We start from the raw sequence: 21,967 nt of genomic DNA, 5'->3' as shown, positions 1-21,967 counted from the left end.
TGCCCATTTCTGTATAAAGCCTGAAATGATGGATGCTCAACAAGATGCTGAAAAATTAGTATAATTTAGCAGAACAGAAAATACTCTGTAAATTCATAGCAATAAGGCCCAACTTAAATGTTGTGCTGCTGAGGCAAAACAACTCATTGACACATCTTTGCAGTAGCATAGGGTCTTGTTTAAGCCATGTGTGGTTAATGAGCAATGAAGAGTTTTATAGGGTGGATGGGTGTTGCTCTGCCAGGCTAAGAAAGGACCCATCACTGCTTTGCCATAAGCAGCAGCCCTGTTTAAATAAGACAGTGTATGAGTGCCAAGTTCCATGGGGAATTCTTTTGTCTCAGGAACACCACATTTTACATCATCTTATCAGTGGGTATTCTTTAGGATTAAAGATTGATGGGAGTGCAAGTGTCCTTAATGATCAGCATGTGTAATTTAATATTCATATGGTGATCTTGCATAGTAATCAGTGCAGTTTTATCAGTTATCCTTCTCCTTTTCAGGTGCCAGAATTGCTGAATATTCTCAGCTCTATGATCAGATTATTTTTAGGGAAACGTCACCGAAAACACACAAAGCCACTTCTCAAGAAGCATCAAATGTAAGATATTCCTCACCAGTGTCAGCATCTCAATTAGCTGCTGAGTGTTTGAGAACAGAAGATTGGGTTTTGCATTCAACATACAGCAATGGAGAACTTTCTGATTTCTCCGCCTGGCCAGAATGCACACCATCCCTGAAGTCCAAAAGCTCTTTTTCGGAGATGAATTCAAAACAGAGCACAAGACAGTTGCCCACGGCCTGCTCAGTACCTTCCCTTCAGACTCCTCCCCACCTCCTTATTCCTGCACAAAGGTGGAGCGCTATTATAAGTCAGCCCAACAAAGAGAACTTGCACTACCACCACGATTATAACTCTTTGGGGAGAAAAGAAAGCCATGAAAAGGCACAAATATGCAGCCGATCACAATCTTCATCCTCTATTGGGGCTAACACGTCTGGAGAACCAATTAATTATCTACATGGAAAGGACAAGAAGCCATTGCATTCAAGCAGGAACTTCACCTGTGACCAGTATCAAGAATCAGTGACCGCTGTCTCTCCAGGACCTACAAAGTGTGATAACACAAAACAGATACCCGAGAGCTGCTCAGAAATGATTCTGCAAGACTCTCAAAAAATTCTTAGAGTTAACAGAAACTTGCTGTCAAATGCACAAATAGCGACCCAGAACTACTTTTCAAATTTCAAAGATACTGAAGGAGATAGTGATGATGATGATTATGTTGAGATCAAATCTGAAGATGAGGGGTCTGATTTGGAGGCTTCCCACAACCAATCAAAGTTTGTAGATCCAAAGATAAGTGCCCACTCTATCCCTTCAGAAGCTCATGGTGACAAAAATTTGACCATGGCTTCTGCCAAGCCACCAGACTCTTGCCTGGCCACAAACAGTGATTCAGGTAAACTGAATGACTATTTGTGGAGAGTTCCATCTCCAAATCAGCAGAACATTGTCCAGTCATTACGGGAAAAATTTCAGTGTCTTAGTTCAAGTAGCTTTGCTTGATATTTTCTGAAACTTCTAATTATGCTGTCTTAATTTTTGGTATAGAAAATAGCCAGTACTGGCAGCACATAATGCAGTAGAGTAGGTCCCCCCCCCAATTTAGAATATACAAGCCCCATTTGCTGAGGCCATTTAAGTGCCCAGGTTACTGTCAAGTAACTGATGAATGGTGCATTACAAAGAGTATTCTGGATTGCTCTTGCTTTTATCCATTGTTACCATTTTTCCCTGTTGAAATCTCAGCAAGGAATGAGGGTGAAAGCAAGTCAGACAGATTGAAATCTGGAATTTTGGGGAAATAGCACTAACTCTGGCACAGCAGGAAAAAAATGGTTTGTCATATGCTGCAATTTTTTCAGTGGTGTGTTTTATCAATTGTATATAAAATAATCTCAGGTTTACTTGCTTATAAGGCTGTACTTAAATCTTTGTGTGCTGAATGTGAAATGCTGTGACTGATGTGTTGGTATTGGACTCCATAACACTAAAAATTTCCCTTTCTCTCAGCTAAACAGTTTTCCAGTTAGCTTTGAGAAGTAAAATGTGCAATTGGGGTATAGACCAAAAGGGGATCTATGGGATCAAGTAGTTCTTTCTCAGATTCAAGGTAGCATAGTAACTGGAAGACCAATTACTTACCTAGGAAATGCCCTTTCAAACATAGGTAGCGCTTATACTGTACTTGTAAGTCATAGAATGGAGTGAATCTGGCCCATTAAATTGGAGGCTTTGATTAGTTTACTTGTATTTGAATATGCTGAAAACATTCCATTCTCTTGGAGATGTAGCGTCTTCCATTTATCCCATGGATATGAGTAGTCCCTTGTTGCCAGTGCTGCTGTTGTGACACCCTGAGACATAGCTTTGGCTTGGGTTACTTGAAAACCAGAGTACATGAACACGTAGCTAGTTCTCAGATGAAGGAAATAAACAATGATGTTTAAAGCGATGTGTGTTTCTCTTATGCATCATTTCCATTTTCAATGTACCTTTTCACTTTAGAAAAAGCACAGTGGCCTTTACATTATCAGTAGTTATTCATCTTCCATCTTCTCTTGCATCCCCATGTTGGGACATTTTATGTCTAGCTTTAAAACTCCAAAAGGGGGTATTCTACATACCCTTGACATTAGGAGAGCCCTCCTTTAGAATATAGAAACAAACCATCATAAAACAAAGCACTATTTATTTGTTAATGAGCCCATAAGAAGGGCAAAGCTGCTTCAGCCCAGGCCATGTCCAGATGAGTAGTTGCTGTTATCCATTCCTGCTACATGGTATTTGGGGAGCCATAGCCATTCGATATGAAGGCACCCTCCATCCAAGTGCAGGGGTTGTCTTTTGTGTTTCATCAATGAGTTTCTATGCTAGACATCTGCAAGGTAGCAACCTGCCCAACAGAGGAATGATTTGTGAAGCATTATGTTTTAGACCTTCAGGTAAGGAAAGAAGCAGATGTGGGCAAGTTGTTCTATAGGCTCTGTTCCAGTGATATACTCACCCCTCCTCCTCTGGTATCTCCCTAATGATCCCAATGTTGGGCTGCACAAGAAGATGGAAGATGAAAACAGACTTGCAATACCTCTAATTGTTGTTCATCAATGTCTTGCGCTCAGAAACATGTTCCCTCCCTCCTCCCTTGCCATGAGCTCTCACAGGGCCTACTGTGCCATGGATGGAGGCTTGCAACGGCTTAGCAGGAACTGAGGGAAGGAAGCACCTGCCAACAGAGCATCTGATGCATTGGGTGGGAATCCTACATATGTGCAAACTCCAAAAGGGGCAGGCCTCTTTGGAGTTTTAAAGCTAGAAAGAAAATGTCCCTTGGGCAGCCTGTGCAAATGCACTCCGTTGTGGGTCTGCACAGAAGACATCAATGAATGAGTGTTACAGGTAAGTGCAACTCTGTTTTCTTATAGGTAATTTAGTTCTGCTCCTCAAACTGGCAAATGTATATACTGTTCTACCAAAGTGAAGGTTGAAAGTTTTTGTGGTTACTGAAATATGCTAAAATGTGTACTATAAATGTATTTGTGGTATCAAAAATATTTCACATTTGGGGCTTTTCTTTCTGTTCTACCATGAACTTGTATCATCTTATGTAGAAAACTGTCTTCTTCCGGTAGAAGTCCCTGGAGCAAAACGTGCATCTAGTATAACAGATGGGGAATGATGTAAGTTGTATGTAAGATACTGAGATTTGCAACTGTCTCCTTTTTTATTTAATAAAAATGTAAAGTATTGTATATAGTAACAACAGAAATAAATAATGTGGATTGACAATAGCACATTTCATCTCTTTGGATGAATAGAGGAGTTATGTTAACCTGATAAAATATAGCCAATGGAGCCGGATGGAAGGAGATTATAATATATAGCTTTTCAAGGGACAAGTATAATTACATTTTGGGTACTATTAGCTTTTCTGGCAGAAAGCTACCAAGCAACTGAAGCTCACAGTGTTGAACTGATGGAAGGGGAGTTGTGGCTTTCAGTTCTTGATGAGAAAATTTAAAGAGTGAAGATTTAGCTAACTTGATCTGTATTGCTACCGTTGCTAACACTTGCCAATCGACTTCCAACTACTTAAAAAGATACAATTTACCTCCCCCAAAGATATGCAACCAAGATAGCAAAAGAATGACAGTTTTTACCAGGAGTGAAATCTTTATATGCACTTGAGTGAATACTAGTTGGGATACCTTTCTGAAGAAAATTTTGCTTTTATGTATATTTCATCTACATTTTGCTCTAGAGTTTACTTCAGTGCTACAAAACGGGAGGAACAAACAGTTTGGATGCATAGACTTTGATAAAGAACAAAAAAGGCAATAAGCAGTTTTCTTGTCTATTAAAAATGTCTAGATGTTCTTAAATCCTCAGGACATTAAATATGTGAATGGGGTCAAAAGTAACAGTTGCTGTCTCTTGGGACACAAAATGTTGAGTCAGTTTATGGGTGTTCTGTGAGATGCCACAAGTGTTTTATCTAAACCAGGGGTGGACACAAGGTGGCTCTCCAGAGGTCAGTGGGCTAGAATTAGCATAAACCCCTGCCCAGCATGGCAGGAACTCATGGCAACTGTAGTCCACTGACAACTGGAGAGCCACAGTTTGATCACCCCTCGTCTAAACTGCGCATGTGAGCTGCTCGTTAACATAGAAGACCGCTGGAGCCACACAGGGTCTTGTACTGGCCACTGCCCATTGTATGATTTCAGCAGTTGTATGCAAACTGATGCAAACTGTTCCAGATGCAAACTGTTCCACTCAGTAGGGGGGGGGGGATTAGAGAAACATTGACTGCCACTCATTTGGTAGTCTGAACACCCTTTTGCCAGCTGCTCCAAGAGATTTGCAGAGCACGTTGCTCCAATAAATGCTACGGACAGCACAAAAGGCATCATATCCAGGGAGAGAATACAGCTATTTGAGAAAATGTAATAACATAGCAGTAAGATTGCCACAAATAGATCCAAGTGACATGTTGCAAACTGGTCATGTTATTTCATGTGCATAGTTGCTATTTTAAAGGTTGATTTCTTTTGAAAAGTTACACTTGTAGCCATTTAGAACAACTTATGAAAGATTTATTAGAATCACATAACACTGCTTTTAAAGTTACAGGGTCACCAGACTGGGTCCTGCACTCCTCCACTGAGATTTCCTTACACTGAAGGAAGATTATGATTTAGGGAAACAAAGGGTTAGAATCCATCCATGTGACTATTGTTAGAAGTACCTGCCCACTATTATTGGACAAGGTTTAAAACAGCCACTTGTTCTAAATGTGTTCACATTATGTTTCCGGATCTGTGCATATCATTTGTTACCATTTTATTTGATTGCTAGGAGGCAGAACATTTTGTTGCACTTTTAATAACTTTTTGTAAGGAATATGTAAAAATGTATGTACATGTAGAAAACTTAAAATAAAACTTTTTTTCTGATTTTGTTATGTTAAAAAGCAGAGTTGAAAGCATGCCAAACCTAAATATATGTAAGTAAATGCTGTTTAGGAAGAATATTAATTTGCAACAAAACTACAGTATCTTTTAATAAAATATCTCATATTATTCAATATGATTTCCCACATTGTGACAGTTGATTTATGCATTTTTCCATTGCTTCTATTACACAGAACAGTGTAGCTAAGGTAAACATTAGTAACTCAGGATATGGATCCAAAACAAGATGCACATTCCTGCTCTTTCTACCTTTATTAACTGTTTATTGGATTCTATTGGAGAGCCAGTTTGGTGTAGTGGTTAGGAGTGCGGACTTCTAATCTGGCATGCCAGGTTCAATTCTGCGCTCCCCCACATGCAGCCAGCTGGGTGACCTTGGGCTCGCCACGGCACTGATAAAACTGTTCTGACCGGGCAGTGATATCAGCGCTCTCTCAGCCTCACCCACCCCACAGGGTGTCTGTTGTGGGGAAAGGAATGGGAAGGCAACTGTAAGCCGCTTTGAGCCTCCTTCGGGTAGGGAAAAGCGGCATATAAGAACCAACTCTTCCTCTTCTTCTTCTTCTTAAATCCTATAATGCTTGCTGCCAAAAGAGAAAGAGGATTTCTGAAAAAACTATATTGGAGAATGTAGCTGTGGGAAATCCCACAGGCTCTATAGCCCCCTCCTTTTAGCAGGTGAAAAGCTGCAGCAATCCAGCTCTCTTCATTTTAGGACAGATAACCCCAAAGATCTCAAGATAACAAAGAACCCCTTGGGGTGGTTCCAGATAACATTAAGTGATCCCGCCCTTTGCTTCTGCTATACAAGCATTTAACTTGTTTAAATATTGATTTCACAATGGCTAGCTAACTGCTGCGGAAACTAAAGAAAAAGATCCTGCTGTTCTGAAAAAAGACAAAGTACACTATAACTAGAAATCCAGCCTCTTTCAGTTAATGTTTCCATTCCCATCTCTGGAAAGATACACATTGAACTGGCAAGGTTTGTCAACTTCATCTCACTGTTCTGCTTTCAAATTAGAAGGAAAAAAACTGAATTTTTCTTCAAAAGTGACAGGAAGGCTGGTGACTTTTCTCGATCAAAAGTCAAGAATGCCGGTCCCACCGCTGAAAAGGAGACAGCACATATTTTAATCATCAACAGGCCATCGTTTCATCATCGTTAAAACATTAAAATGCGCTTGTTCCCTCTCACCTTCACTTTCTTAATTATTAGGGGGGAAATCATTAGTCTTTTGTATAGGCAGGAAAATATTCTTTGCAGGCTGTCTGCCAGCCGCTAAACGAAAGGGACTGTTTTTAGAAGGAGACTTCGTGTAATTAAGACTTTCGGGATAATTATGTAGCTTTGAATGAATGCGCGCGTGCAGTTAATACAACAGAGGGGCGGGGACAGACGCATCCCTCCGGGTCCTAGCGCCCGGATGGAGCCAGCCCAAGAGCAGGACCCAGGCGCAGTGCCGCTCGCAGCTAAACATTACAGCTATAAGCCCCCAACAAGCGCTTTGCTGCCGTTCCGGCTTCCTCGCCGCCGTTGTTTCCCTGAGGCCAGGCCCTTGCGGGAGTCGGCACGATGCTCGCCAGTAGTCCTCAAGCGATTGCACTGGAGAGCATCAGCAACCGTGCAGCCTTCTCCCTCTGGGGCTCCGTCGGTGTGCGGGCAGGTCTGGCGCCGCTTGGGGAGGACGTCTCGGCGGCAGGGCGAAGATGCGCGGCGTCACCGCCTCCTCGGGGCCAAGCGGCTGCGAAGGCAGACCCAGGGTTTCCAGCGCCCCGCCTCTGTTGCCGGAGCCGCCGAAGGGCCGCTGGCCCCGCGCCCCCGCCCCGCCCTCCCGGGGCTCAGCTCCTCCTCCTCGCGCCAGCACCTCCGCAGCCCACGATGAGGCTCTCCGCGCTGTGCCGCTTGGTTTGGAGGCCGGCCGCGACGGCAGGAAGGAGAAGCGGCGGCGGCCGCGCTGGGAAGCTGCTCAGCCGTGGCGAGGGGCGGCCGCCGCTCCTGCCCCGCCGGGGGGTCTGCAGCACGTGGGGCTGCCTGGCGAAGCAGCAGGTCTCCCACGGGAGCGGGCGGGGACAAGGCTCCCTGGCCAGGTAAGCGCGCGCCCCGGGGGGGAGGGGGCTGCGACCCGCGCGCTCTTCCCTCCAACCCGCTCTAGAGCCAGCCGGTCGCTGACCGCGGTCCACGTGGGAGCTTTCCGCGCATCCTGCGCATGCTCCGTCGCCGGCTGTGCGCGGCTGTGGCTGATGAAAGAGCGACGGCGCCTTTCGTGGCCGACCAGCGGGGAAACGGCGGCGTCTCTTTCATCCGAGTATGGCACCCTGGGCGACACGCCCCGAGAAGCCCCTGCTATTTCCCAGCGGTGCAAAGGAAAGCCCCGCCCGGCGCTTCCCAGGTCGCCGTATCCCTTTTGGGTTGCCCACTTGTGAGGTGAGGCTCCGACTCCTGTGCCTCTGAGAGCCGGAGGGAAAGTTGCCGTGAATTTATAAGCCTTCTTTATAAGCACCTTGCGCTGTGCCTAGCAACCATTTCTGTACAGCTTTACCCAATCTAAAATGCAGTGCCCTATATGTCTTCTGGGAAGTAAACTGCGCTGAGTTCAGGGAGACTTACTCCCTGGTAAGAGAATTGCATTGAGTTTAGTGGGCCTTACTCCCATGTAAGGAAACATTAAAGTCGAGGTTATTTTTATTTACTGGACTTGAGTATCAAACCATCTCCTGTGTCTCTGGTAACTTGGTTGCAAATCTATTTGCCCCCCCCACCCCCATTTACAAACAAAACACCCCATTGCCAGTGCACCTGTGGCAATAACAGTTAAGCTTGCTCTGATAAGACTGCTGTGTTCATAGGAATGTGTGATGTTTAAGTGCTTGTTGGCCTAAAGGTGAGACGTCATTATTTGGCCCTAATAAAAACTTTAGAAGGAAGACAGGCTGCTTCTTATTTTAAACATCATCGTAGAAGACTGAACTAACAAAGTGAATAGCTACAGCCCTCACAGTTTGTGCTTCTGAAAAATTTCTGAAATGTTATCTTCAAACGTAACTTACTGTTTATGCTCTAAATTGATAAGACATTTTGGAAGCTGCTTTGACCCCTTTTAAACAGTCTTTGACTCTCAGCTGGTCTATCAGACTGTTATAGCTGTTATCTTTCTTTGGCTGCCTCCTGCCTGTTTCTCCAGGCAATGAAACATGATAGCTCATAACAGCTGTTGGATATCTTGCTGACATTCTTTTTAGTATATCACCGCCTCCTTCGTTTTATCTTATGACATCCATGTAGGTTAGGTTGAGGGCAAGTGATTGACTTCATGGCACAGTGGGGATTGAAACCAGGGTTTCCAGAGCCTAGTCTGATACGGCAACTATTATTAAAACTAGGGAACTTGCAGGGAGCATCTCATTTTCCCCATCTTGCTATGTCTTCTTTCCTTTCACTGAAATCTCCAGTCTCCCCCACTTTCCTGCTTCTTTTTAACCTACCAGCCAACCTACTTTTATCCCCCATCCCCCCATTTTTAGCTTTCCATTCTTCCATCCCCCAGCCTACTCTGCCTGGGAAAATTATGTCCAGTTGTGCAGTGCCATCTACTGGGCGAGGTCCAGTTGCGCCACAGGAAACATACAAGGACTTTCAGGGGAATCTCATTTTCTCCTGTATCCCCTTACTCACACTATTCTATTCCCCATTTTCCTGGCATCTCACATATCTCTACCTTTCCTTGCTTCCTTCCCTCCTTACCATCAACCAACCTACCTTTTATTTGCCACCACATTTCCATATTTATTATTTACTTAATGTATACTCTGCTTTACCCTCTGAGCCAACTTGCTGGGAGGGCAGTATAGAAATTAAATAAATAATAATAATAGGAACCCAAAGCAGTTTACATCACTCTTCTCGCCTCCATTTTATCCCTACAACAACCTTGAGAGGTTAACTAGGCTGATATGTAACTGGTCCAAGATCACCCATTGAGCTTCCACAGTAGAATGGCAGTTGTAATCTGGATCTCCCAAATCCTAATCTAGAGTTGTCATCTAATGGTTGGCAGCTGAAAGAGGGGCAATATGTAACACTAGGCGCAAAGCCTGTTGTATCCAGGAATACAACGGGCGCTAGAGCTTGGCGGTGGGAAGAGGAAGGGGATGGGGTTGAATGTAAGGGCATGGGGTTGAATGTGTTGTATGGGAGGTTGTTGGTTCTTATATGCTGCTTTTCCCTACCCGAAGGAGGCTCAAAGCGGCTTACAGTCGCCTTCCCATTCCTCTCCCCACAACAGACACCCTGTGGGGTAGGTGAGGCTGAGAGAGCCCTGATATCACTGCCCGGTCAGAACAGTTTTATCAGTGCTGTGGCGAGCCCAAGGTCACCCAGCTGGTTGCATGTGGGGGAGCGCAGAATCGAACCTGGCATGCCAGATTAGAAGTCCGCACTCCTAACCACTACACCAAACTGGCTCTTGTGGTGGCATGGTGACAAATGATGGCATGGATGTGGAGATATGGGTGTCACAAACCTGTGGTTTGGAATTTTGTTGAGTGTGGGAGAGGACTGACCTTTGGGAACTGTGGCATAGTGGTTACAGATGAGGTTTCCAGAGCCATGTCTTCAGATATATGAAGGGAAAATCAGACTGGAAACTCTACTTAGGGGGAGATTACATGGCAACCAATTCCTCCTAGTTCTGCATCATTTCCCTTCTTGTGTGAATTAGGCCACAGACATCGAAATGTCCCCCTGCCCTAATACACATGGGGTTGTTATAGTACACAGGTGTCCACCCTACTCCTTCTGTCTACATTTTTTCACTGTTGATAAAATGTTATGTGTCCACATGCTACTTTCATGGTTGCTCCTTAGAAGAAGAACTGAATTTTTGTACCCTATTGTTTACTACCCAAAGGATTCTCAAAGCAGTTTACAAACACCTTTTCCCTTCGTCTCTCCACAACAGACAACCTGTGATGGATGTGGGGCTGTAAGGGGTTTGAGAGAACTGGGAATGGGCCGCAATGACCCAGCAGGCCTCAGATGTCTCAAAGCATTTTCCAGTCGTCTTCCTTTCCTCTCCCCATAGCAGACTCCCCATGAGGGAGGTGGGGTAGAGAGCCTCACATGGAAGCTAGCAACCCTAAGAGGAAGCCTCTCTGTGTACAGCAGTCTTGACCTTAGTAAGGTTTTTTATACTGGTTTTTATTTGCCAGGCCAAGGTTGGGAAAAGTCACTTCAGGTCCCATGTCTCTCCAGTAATTTACTTGTTCACTATTTACAGTTTAGGCTGTAAATATTCTTTATTTAGATCTTCCTGCACTTTCCAGACTCACGGGACTGATACTGGTCTGTCTGTCTGTGCCCCAAAATACAAACTGTTGCTGGTAAGGACTGGCCATAGCCCATGGCCCAGGAGGGACACACCTGCACCCCTCCCTCCCAACTGCAGGCAAAAATGGCTTCTTTGAAGGCTGGACTCTAAGTCATTGTACAATTTTGAAGTCCCACCTCCAAACCTCCAGGAATATTTCCAACCCAGGGTTAGCCAACCTCCAGATGGGGCCTGAACAGCTCCTGGAATTACAGCTTATCTGCAGAGTATAAAGATCAGCTCTCCTGGCAGAAAGGGCTACTTTGGACAGGGTTGTGGTGGAGAAAAAACATTTAAGGCCTCTCACACAGGTTGTTGAATCGAAAGACCTGAGGCCCACTGCACAGAATTGTTGTGAAAATGAAACATGAGACAAAAGAACCTCCACAACAGCATCCAGTTCCGTCTGCAGAATAATGCTGTGCACTAAGCCTCAAATCTGCAGAGAGTTGCAAAGAAGAAAGACACATGGCTTGGCTGTGTCTAACCCCCGGCCAGAGCAGTATTTTAAGTGAGAAGGGGCTTTTCTGTGGCCTCCCTGTCAGCCAACTGTTTGGCAGAAGGAGAAATCCCCCCCCCCCCAAAAAAAAGGAATGCCCTCAGGCTCCCCAGCATTGCTCTCAAAATCGCCTCCCTCCCCTCAGTCAGGGGCTGTCAGAGTCCCTTCGCAGCAGGCCTGAAGTGGGGGGGAGAGCACTCACCAACCTCCTGCCAGCTCTGTCAGTGTTCTGAGGCAAAAAGAGGGAAGTTACAGTTGGACGCAACAGTTAGGACAGCCTTAGGGTGAAAAGGGCTGGCACAGCCTGTCCAAGCCTCTATTCTCATCCCCCTTGGCAGCCCTACTGACCTCCTCTCCTTGCAGTGGTCAGGGGCTGACTGGGAGTGATGTCCCCAGATTGCCCCTGGGTGTGTAGGCCCTATCAGAACTTTGGCCCAATGATTGGGCCTCCCGACTGGCTAGAACTCTGTCCTGTTCTAGTGAGGGCCCAATCGGAAGGTGCTTTGCGCCTTCCGATTGGGCCCTTACCCAGACCGACCCCGCCCACTGAGCCCGTAACCAAATATACCGCTCACTGAGCGGTTACAGATGTGCATGAAATGATGTCACTTCAAGGCAAAACTGGATGTGATACCAGGGCTCTCTAGGAATACTGGAATGTCTGTGGTAAGATCTGCCTTTTACTGACAATCCTTCTGTGGCTGTTAAGCTACAACTTACAAAGTGAAAGCAGTCATTTCTTAGAGCTGCATAATCTGCTTCTATTAATTTGAGGGGTAAATGGTAATGACTGGGGAAGGCACTGGCAAACCACCCCGTATTGAGTCTGCCATGAAACGCTAGAGGGCGTCACCCCAAGGGTCAGACATGACCTGGTGCTTGCACAGGGGGATACCTTTACCTTTATAATAACAGCAATTCAGGAGGGGGGGGGTTCCCTGCTGCTGTAGGCTTCTGTCTCTGCACATTTGATCATAACAGTTGTTAAAAATGTGCAGTTTGGGGGAATTCATGAAGGTATATTTGCCCATTCCGGTTTAGATAATTCCTGGAGATTTTATGGCACTCCCTGGTGAGGCCAGTATTTGGGGAGGGATGGGAATTCAACAAAATTCCCCATCCCAACCTGGCATTTTCTCCAGGGAGCAGATATCTATAATCTGGAGATCAGTTGTAATTCTAGGAAAACCCCAGGTCTCACCTGGAGGTTGGCAACCCTACATATAAAGATGGTCTTAGACAAGCTGGTAGGTAGTAAAGATGTAACAAATAGCAATACACTTAATGTCTTTTTATGTTTTTTTAGAGAAGTCATTGAAAGCTCTAAGAAAGCTCTGAGTTTACTGCAAATAGAACATCCAACTTTTAAGCCAACACTTTCCATAGTTCAGGTAAAATATATATTTTATTTTTAAAGTGATATTGTTGCGTTTCCAGCAGAAGAAAGGCTATAGCTGGTAATGACATGTGTTTTGATGCATGTATCCCAGGAGAGTAAAGAATAAAGATGTGCATCTGAGTTTTAAAGTGTGAGAGCTGTGGGAAGCTTTGACCATGATATCTGTGTGCCTACTCCTCCATTTATGCTGTTATGTTTTTTGAAATGCAAGTTGGGAAAAGCTGTTGCAGTTTAATTTTCCATATCCCAGTCTTTAAATGCTGTAAATCTTTCTATCTCTGGCCTAAACAGATGACTAGCATCCTGTCCAGCCCAACACAAATTATACATGGCCTAGAAGTTAAGCCCGCTGTAGGCTAAATACAGCGGGCGCTAGCAGTCTCTCCCCCTGCCCCCCTCCCGGTTGTGTTCCCGGCTTCACCTGTTGGATTGCTGGCCAAAGAGAAGCAGCCCTGCAGGGGGGAGGAGGAGGTGTGCAAGGGACTGTGCTTGGGAACACGCAGCAGGCGGCTTTGCAAAAACAGAAGGCTCCGATGGGGCGTGCCACCAACCCACCCCGGCCCCCCGGGCCGCGAACAACATGGGCGCATGCTGCCTGCCCCCACTCCCTTCTCCTCCCCCCTCCACCCCCACCCTGTTCCCGGCATGCAGCCCACTGGGGTGCAATGCATGCTGGGGAACCCAACAGGCGACTTGCGGAGCCAGGAGCAAAAGCCTTGGGCCAGGCTGCGTCCCAGGCTTCGGGGAATGCAAAGGAGCACGGCCTTGACGTCTCTGATGTGGCGGCCGTACTCCTTTGCCCTCCCTGAAGCTTTCGCCCCCACCCCCCTCCTGGCCACGTCGCAGACTTCGGGGAAGGCAAAGGAGCACGGCCCACTGATGCTTCCTCCCCGGCCCCCTCCCCCATGAGTCGGAGGCTTCGGCGTGGGCCTGCTCTTGGGCCCGCGTGAAGCGTCCCCCAACCACGAAGCCTCCCCCAACAGCCTCCTCCTTACCTGCGCATCTGGTGGTGTGTGTGTGTGGGTCCTGGGGCCAAGGAGCCTCCCACATCAGGAGCCAAGGGGCCAATTGCACACACCTCCCAATTGGCTCCTTGGCCCCGGACTCCTTGGCCCCTCCCAATTGGCTCCTTGGCCCTGGACTGACAATCAGACGGCCCGCTTTTAAGTCTGGGGCCAATGGCTGCTGTTCCCCATCCCGGACTCAGCCCTCCCCAACCCCCTTAGCCTTTTATTATTACCGCTCTGCGGTTACAGATTGTTAGAAGGAAGATTGAAATAGAAATCGCGGGGGGGTGCTTTTTTCCTCCAATGCATGCCTAGAACCTGGATTCAGAAAGAAGCAACCAGACCATGCTTGGAGTTTGTATAGCCATCCCTTTGCAGGCAGTTGAATTTCAATTGTCACAAGTTTGTTGCAGGCATTCTCAATACTTTCATTCCCAGCCCATTGTCATACATTCTGGTTCTCACTACTGCAGTGTTCTGGCATAACCACTTCATATGGCTTCTGTACTGCTTCCCTTTGTTGGCAACAAAAATTGAATTCAATAACACCTTTAAGACCAACTTTGTTGGTCATTTTTGGTCTTAAAGGTACTATTGGATTCAATTTTTGTTCAACTGGTGAGTTCGCTTCCTGATTCAGTCAGATCTTACCACAGTGACCCATACCTTTGTTACATCTGGAATATATTATTAAAATACAGTCCACTTGGGGCTACCCTTGAAGAGTGTTCAGAAGCTCTAGCTATTGCAGAATGCTGCAGCTAGATTGCTGGTTGGGGCCAGCTATTGGGAGCATGTGATTTTGATAGTACGGACTTTGGATCCACTCCTGAGCCCAATTCAAGGTGTTGATTTTGTCCTTTAAGGTCCTACCTGGTTTGGAACCAGATTATCCAAAGGACTGTCTTTTCCATGCTGCTCAGGAATTAAGATTATAGGGACTGTCCAACTAATCAAAGAAACTATCTGGTGGGCAAATGAGAAGGGGGGTCTTTTCAGTGGCAGCCCCATGATTATGGAACAACCTCCCCAAGGAGTTGTGCCTGGCTGCCTCACCTTTGGTCTTTAGGCATCAGTTGAAAATGGTTTTATTTAGGACAGTATTTGATTAATTTAGTTATTTATTGACAGTCCTAATTGGAGATTTTAAACTGTAGTCTTTAAAAAAGATTTAAATGTTTTAAAATTTATATTGCTAGTTGCCTTGAGTTCTGAAGGGTGAAAGTCAGCTAATAAATGTTTCAAGTAAATGAATCCTATACTGTAAACTGGCATTCCTGTTGTGTGCTAATGCTAGCAAATAGAAGGAGACTCTGTTTCAGTTCAGCAAATCAGAATCAGTGTTGCAATATTCTGACCTAGGAATGCTTTCCATTTTGTCTTTGCGAACATATTTTGATAGCCACTTTTCTTTAAGGCCTGTCTTTTGCCCATTGCACTTTTTAATATATATATAATTAAATTTATTTTTATCATCCTACCAAGGTTGGTGATGATGATTTGGGGCAAGGAATGAGAAACTTCGCTCAAGAGGTAAGGGTGTAACAATATTAATTTTTCAAATTGATTTGAAAGATGGCATAGTTCTGTAGCAAATAATTTTATTTTTTATTTTTGCAGATTGGTCTGAATATTGTTTGTAGTTGCCTCCCTCGTGAATACACTGAAAGTGAGGTAAGTTTCTTATTTTCTTATTTAAGTTTCTTATTTTTACTGAGGCATTGAATGGATAACATTTTTATCCATGGCACTTTCCCCCAAATGCTATGTACATGTTAGTAAATAGCCTGTAAATGTTCTGAAGCAAAATACATTTAATTGTAAATTTCAGCAAGCTTTCAGCTTGAAATTACATAGGACTGTACTGAATTAAGTCTACAGAGCAAAGTGGAACTTGCTTCCCAATAAGAGAGTGTCATTCTTTCTTGCATGTAAGTTTGCTTCTTCCTACCATCAGGCTAAGGAGAAGTAAACAGAACCTCAGGTTATATAGAATAAGGGCCTCTTCAAACCAGTGAGCTAGCAGTCCGATTGGGGAAAATGGGGCTACCCTTGAATTGGGAAATATGTACAGAATTGGGAACAATGTTGTGCTGAACATAGGTGGGCTAAATGTTTGCTTGAACAATGTGTCTCTCAGGCACATAAATGCTGAGGCATAGTCTCTCCTTGCTGTCCTTTCTGGACCCCTCACTGCCCCAGGAAATAAACTTTAAAAGCAGCATATCAGAATGGAAAGTTAAAACAGAGTGTAGCTGTAGATGTTGTGGTCAGCTGTGTACTGACATGATTGGTTTAGACTTGAAAGCTGGAGGAAATTTCATTCCTGAGCTTAATGAACAGGGCAAATTTGATTCAGGATTTGAATACTGAATAAACACTTCTACTTGCATGTAAGATTCACCTATGTGCAAGTTGGAAGCATTTCAACATGAGCAAGGTTGTGGGTCACTATTTTTTAATGCAATATGCCAGAGTTCTGTGAAAGGTTACTTGTCATGAACATCTGAAGGGGATACCATTTTACATGGATCTGAGGACCCAGTTTATGTTTCAATGATGGCTAGTCTTAAGATTACTTTAGAATAAAGTTCATTAAACTGGGACATATTGCATTAAAAATTAGTGACCCACAACCTTACAGGATGGAAATGGATGATGAAATATAAAAGCTGTCATTTTGTAATGAAGAATATTCTTTTTCTATATGCAAAGGAAATTTATAGAAAAATTGTGTCATTTATACCAGTTAAATGGGGCCTTATTGTACCCCTCACCCAATTCTGGTATTTACCAAGAAATCTTAAAGGAACATTCAGAACTTCTGGAAGCAAATGAGGGGTGTTTGGGTTTTTAGGCATCCTTTTTCCCCGTCAGCAAAATTAATAAACCAATAAGTAAAGTGTGTTAAAATACTACAACAGTAAAAAAAAAAAAAGATAATATATAAAGGTGTTATCAGGGGTAATAAAAGATAATGAAATGTTGAAATACCGCAGTTAAATTTACTTTACTAATATTTTACTTTAAACCTGGACCTTTTTCTTTTAACTTGCAATAATATAAAAGAGAGGATACACAGAATATTACAATATTTAAATAATCCCATATGTATGCTATGGGTTATATAACAATAATATATAGAAGTGTATAACAATAATATGTAGAAGTGTATTCTTCCTGGCAGTAATGAGCTTGATATTCTTTATTACAAAATCTCAATCTCCATTCTTTATATTTCATCATCTATTTCCATCATGTATATGACAAGCAGCTGATTTTCAGATTGTTTTGAATATGTTCTTCCTCAGACACTATTAATAAATCATCATATCATATACATTCATAAAATTCATTTCTACAGTTAATACCCATAATTACTACATACACAAAACTCCTCATTCACTCGCCAGTATTTCCATACATAGAAGACTTTGCTATTAATTTTATCCTCCACTAATTTGGATCTACTTACTACAAAAATATATAAGGTAAAGGTAAAGGTATCCCCTGTGCAAGCACCGGGTCATGTCTGACCCTTGGGGTGACGCCCACTAGCGTTTTCATGGCAGACTCAATACGGGGTGGTTTGCCAGTGCCTTCCCCAGTCATTACCATTTATATTTACAAAAATAAATTCATTACAAAAATATATACGTTATAAATAAATACATTTTACTTCAGACAGAAACTCAGGTTCCAAAGGTTTAAAAAAAGTTCTCTCTCCAATATAGAAGCTGTATAGCTTGGACAAAAACAGGCTTCTTTTCTACCCTTCCCAATGTCAACTCCTGAATGAGGGAGGGAGTTTGAAAAACCTATCATGTTTGCTAGGCAGTAACCCTTGTCTATTTTGTGGCTCTCCTGTTGGTAATGTGTAGGTTTGTTGCCTGCCACAGGATGTCCTGGTGGGAAGAATTTTTCCCACAGAAAATGCATGGCAACAATTCATTTACTTAGAAGAAATCTAGTCCTATTAAAATTGGAATTGGAAGACATCATGTAGCAACATATTCTTCGTTTTCTATTTTTTATTAAACTAGGAAGTTTGAAGTAGTAGTGTGACCCTGAGAGCCAACTTGGTGTAGTGGTTAGGAGTGTGGACTTCTAATCTAGCGAGACGGGGTTGATTCTGTGCTCCCCCACATGCAGCCAGCTGGGTGACCTTGGGCTCACCACAGCACTGATAAAGCTGTTCTGACCAAGCAGTGATATCAGGGCTCTCTCAGCTTTACCTCCCGCACGGGGTGTCTGTTGTGGGAAGAGGAAAGGGAAGGAGATTGTAAGTCACTTTGAGATTCCTTTAGGTACTTCCCTCAGGGAGTTTCAGCACTTTTTAATTGCTGCAATTTCAGAGCATCTTGATGTGTCTCTAAAGTAATTGAACTTTACCATTCATCCTCTTAAGTCATATTTGTACAATCTGGAGCAGTGTCTTTGGACTGGTCTCATAGCATAGGGCAGTGTATGTTGCAGTTTATTCTTTGCTGGGAGGGTCTCTGAAGAGATGGAAATATAAAAATGTACAAGAGCAGATATGACCCTAAAGGGGATGCTGACCTCTGAATACCAGTGCTATAAAGCAGCATCAGGAAAGGTTTTGGCATCTTTGCAGAGGCAGATTGACTATTAAGGGCTGATGGCGGGGCGGGGGGGGGGGGGGCTCAACAACCACTGAGTAACAGCATAGGCAGGAAGAAACTGGCAGTTCCTGTATAACGGTAGTGGGAGCTGTTGCCATTGCAAACTAGTGGACCCAGGCAGCAGCCCCCTGGACAAGTAGATAGCCATGAAGTGGTGGAGTCACTACCACTGCAAACCAGAAATTCCCATTTTATACTCCTCTTCACTTCAACCAGCTATGCACAAGGAGATGGGTGCAAATTGAGTGGGCCCGCATCCCTTATAGGGATGCCATGCCAATCCTGCTCCTACTTTCCTTCCAGGGGGACGGGGCAGAATGGCTTATCTTCTTCTTTCCCCACCCATTGTTGAGAGGCCTTGTGTGTGGAGCTGTTTCCAGGGCTGATTTTGTCTCTCAGACCAGGTTCCTCGACTAGATAGGCCACCATTTTAATCAAACAGAGCTCTTCTTATGTTATTCTGGAACTTCAGAGCTATCAATGCCTTTCTGTAATATCTTTTAACCTCTTCTAGTGAAAAAGATAACTAATTTTAAAAAGTTTAACCATTACGTTGACTTCCAGGTTGCTGATGAAATCTTAAAACTCAATGAGGATCCTAAGGTTCATGGCCTTGCACTTTGTCGCTTTAACAAGTCTTATACCAGCAAAATACTGAATGCTGTGAAACTAGAGAAAGATGTGAATGGGTAAGTTAAGTACCATCAGATCCATTGACAGATACAAATGCCGCATTGGTTAATTGGTTAATTGGTTAATTGGTTAATTGGTTAATTGGTTAATTGGTTGATTGGTTGATTGGTTGATTGGTTGATTGGTTGATTGGTTGATTGGTTGATTGGTTAATTGGTTAATTGGTTAATTGGTTAATTGGTTAATTGGTTAATTGGTTAAATTGTTCAATTGTTCAATTGTTCAATTGTTCAATTGTTCAATTGTTCAATTGTTCAATTGTTCAATTGTTCAATTGTTCAATTGTTCAATTGTTCAATTGTTCAATTGTTCAATTGTTCAATTGTTCAATTGGTTAATTGGTTAATTGGTTAATGTTTCGACTTATTGCCTGCCACTCTCATAACTGGCTCATGGTAGGTTACAACAGTCCATTAAAAACCCCATTAAAACTCATCAGGACATTCTTAAGTACAGATTCCTAAAACATTTTAAAAAACCATGGCGGTCACTGACCTGATAGCCCATCAGAAATCTAATATATGAGTGGGAGGAGGGAGCACAGATCACATGCTACACTCTTTAGAAATGCAGCAAAATACCAGTTTTTACCTAATGGTTTTCACAGTAATTCTGGCCTGGTTTACATGGGCAATAAAATTATATGTCCTGCCCCTTAGTGCCTCCTCCTCCAACCAACTTGCCTGTTTGTTCAGCGGCCAGCCAATCATCTTCCATCCCCCACTACTGACCACCCCCTCCCTGGCAACATATGCACTTTCTATGGTTACTTCTAGAATGTATTAGAAATCTAGTAGCACATTTCAGGTAAAGGGGCTAGTTCCTAGAGGGATCATTGTGTACTCAGTTGCACTCCAGTGGCTTATCTGGAACATGGGTAAAAAGATTGCGAAACACAGATTTCAAAATGGTTGCCTTAAAAGGGAGCACGATTACCTAAAACCCACTTTATTTTGGTTTTGATTTGTTGACATAGAATCTTTATCCTAGTTTCTGAGAATAATTTGGTAGTAGAAGGTTGCCTATATATGGCCTGTACTAATAATAATTCAATTAATAACGCTTGTTATATAGCAAGTACAGAAGCATTTTCTATTTCTGTCTGATCCACTTTAAACGATGTGCCCTGTTTCCTTGTATAGAACCTGTCTGACCAAGTGGCTCTTCAGGACAGGAGAGTGACTATCAGGGACCACCAAACAATGCAAGGAAAACTAATGGAGATACAATTTATGAAAATGAGTATTGAATTGGTTATGTGGCAATAGATAGGAAAGTGAGAGTGTGCTTAGCAATTTGAAAGGAAAGGTGGAAAGTGAGGAACAAAGTTTCCTCAGAAGTGCCCTGACTTTGATAACCCAGGCAAGCCAAATTGCAGAAGCTAAATAGGGTCAGCCTTAGCTAGTACTTGAATGGGAGTCCTGCAAGGAATACCTGAGTAACATAATGCAGAGGCAGGCAATGGCAAACCACCTCCAAATGTCTCTTGCTTGGCTTCTGCACAATCCTGTGATCTCCTGGCTACATAACACACATGCCACACGATAAATAAATTTTCCATCTTGTTTGAGGCAAACTACAAGTCAGCAATGTTATTCCAAAATGTAGCTTTTGATGTGTGTACATTTTGTGAATTCATGCAAATGGACTCTAGCCTGCTAGCATTTCTAATCCTTTTTTTAATGTACTTTTTAATATGTACTAACATATGTATACTTACATATTTTTTCTAAAATAGAGTAACAGATGCTAACTTGGGAAGATTAGTGCATGGAGACATGAATGAGTGTGTCATTCCCCCCACTGCTAGTGCAGTAATCCAGCTTCTGGAAAAACTAGGTATGATATTTATTTTGTCATCCCCAGCAACAGTACTCGGGTGTCCTCATGTCTAGCTGTCTCTCTGTTTCAAGTTCTCATCTGCAAAGAGAGATGTGGAAATAAATGTGATAAGGAAATGTAATGGACATAAAAGGGAGGAGTGGCATGAATCAGGTTTCTGGTGAGAGAAGCTGTTAGCAAAATAGATCAATGCGAGTACTTTGTCGTCCACTCAGTCCTTGCAATATCACACTGTCAAAAATTCATACGTTAGTACTTCAGTTGTGTCTTAAATCAATATTTAAACCTGATCAAATATTTCTCATCCTAAGTAGCATAAGCATTGATGCAGATACTACTGGAGACATTGCTCAAATGTTCTGATTCTTTTGACCTTTGATCCTCCTCCTCTTCCAGTCCCTCAGGTATTACCAGTACAGAGGAACCTTTGGTTCAGTGCTGGAGTATATATTGATGATGACTTCTGCTCATCAATGCCTCCACATATTGAAGGAGTAGGCAGAAATTGTTTTATCACTGCAGTTTTAGACTGGTGGATTTGTAAGATGTTAAAAGCCATACTTGGTGGCAGTTTGTGACAGAGGGACTGTAGAAGAGTATAATGCAAGAAACGAAGAATGTGTTTGAATTAGTGTGTGGTTAGATCTTATTACTAGATAAATAACAAGTGTGTTCAAGTAAAACATTATTTAATTCAGCAGGATGTTAATATGTCTACTACTGAAGCCAAGGTTGTCAGTACTTATCTAAATATTCAAAGACAGATTTTTGTCCATTAATCTGCCAGAGTCAATTGCATAGTTCTTTTTGTACTGCCTGGTTGTCTTTAGCATCAGAAAAATGGATGGAGTATTCCTTTTCTTATTCTCCAAATTGTATAAGTTTTCACAGAAAGGGGAAAGAAATCCTGTATCCTTATATTAAAGCCTATGGTTAAGTTGTGTATTCTCCAATAAGGGCAGCTAACTAGAGCT

The 21,967-nt window shown here is 43.2% G+C and overlaps 2 protein-coding genes across 13 annotated transcripts in view; both read left to right on the top strand.

The window, feature by feature from the left end:
• Nucleotides 1–5,659, top strand: part of PLEKHG1 (pleckstrin homology and RhoGEF domain containing G1) — a 167,264-nt gene extending 161,605 nt beyond the window's left edge. For all 9 annotated transcript variants that reach the window (XM_077349891.1, XM_077349881.1, XM_077349854.1 and 6 more), the window contains one exon: nucleotides 507–5,659. In XM_077349891.1, coding sequence (XP_077206006.1) covers nucleotides 507–1,573 — 1,067 coding nt within the window. In that variant the 3' untranslated portion in view covers nucleotides 1,574–5,659. The remainder of the gene's footprint in view (nucleotides 1–506) is intronic.
• Nucleotides 5,660–7,065: 1,406 nt separating this feature from the next.
• MTHFD1L (methylenetetrahydrofolate dehydrogenase (NADP+ dependent) 1 like) overlaps nucleotides 7,066–21,967 on the top strand; it is a 188,879-nt gene continuing 173,977 nt past the window's right edge. For 3 of the 4 annotated variants that reach the window (XR_013233610.1, XM_077349937.1, XM_077349945.1), the window contains exons 1-6: nucleotides 7,066–7,632; nucleotides 12,716–12,800; nucleotides 15,301–15,348; nucleotides 15,436–15,489; nucleotides 19,023–19,147; nucleotides 20,890–20,990. Coding sequence is in view for 3 of the 4 variants with exons in the window: in XM_077349937.1 (XP_077206052.1) it covers nucleotides 7,118–7,632; nucleotides 12,716–12,800; nucleotides 15,301–15,348; nucleotides 15,436–15,489; nucleotides 19,023–19,147; nucleotides 20,890–20,990 (928 nt within the window). In the remaining variant the exon portion in view is untranslated. Of the gene's footprint in view, nucleotides 7,633–7,736; nucleotides 7,970–12,715; nucleotides 12,801–15,300; nucleotides 15,349–15,435; nucleotides 15,490–19,022; nucleotides 19,148–20,889; nucleotides 20,991–21,967 lie in introns of those variants that run through there. The other variant, XM_077349954.1, reaches the window with a different exon arrangement.

This window comes from Paroedura picta, chromosome 1 (assembly GCF_049243985.1).
Source record: "Paroedura picta isolate Pp20150507F chromosome 1, Ppicta_v3.0, whole genome shotgun sequence".
Lineage (NCBI taxonomy): Eukaryota > Metazoa > Chordata > Lepidosauria > Squamata > Gekkonidae > Paroedura > Paroedura picta.
The sequence above is the reverse complement of the archived record's forward strand: the minus strand, read 5'-3'. Positions and strand labels throughout refer to the sequence as shown.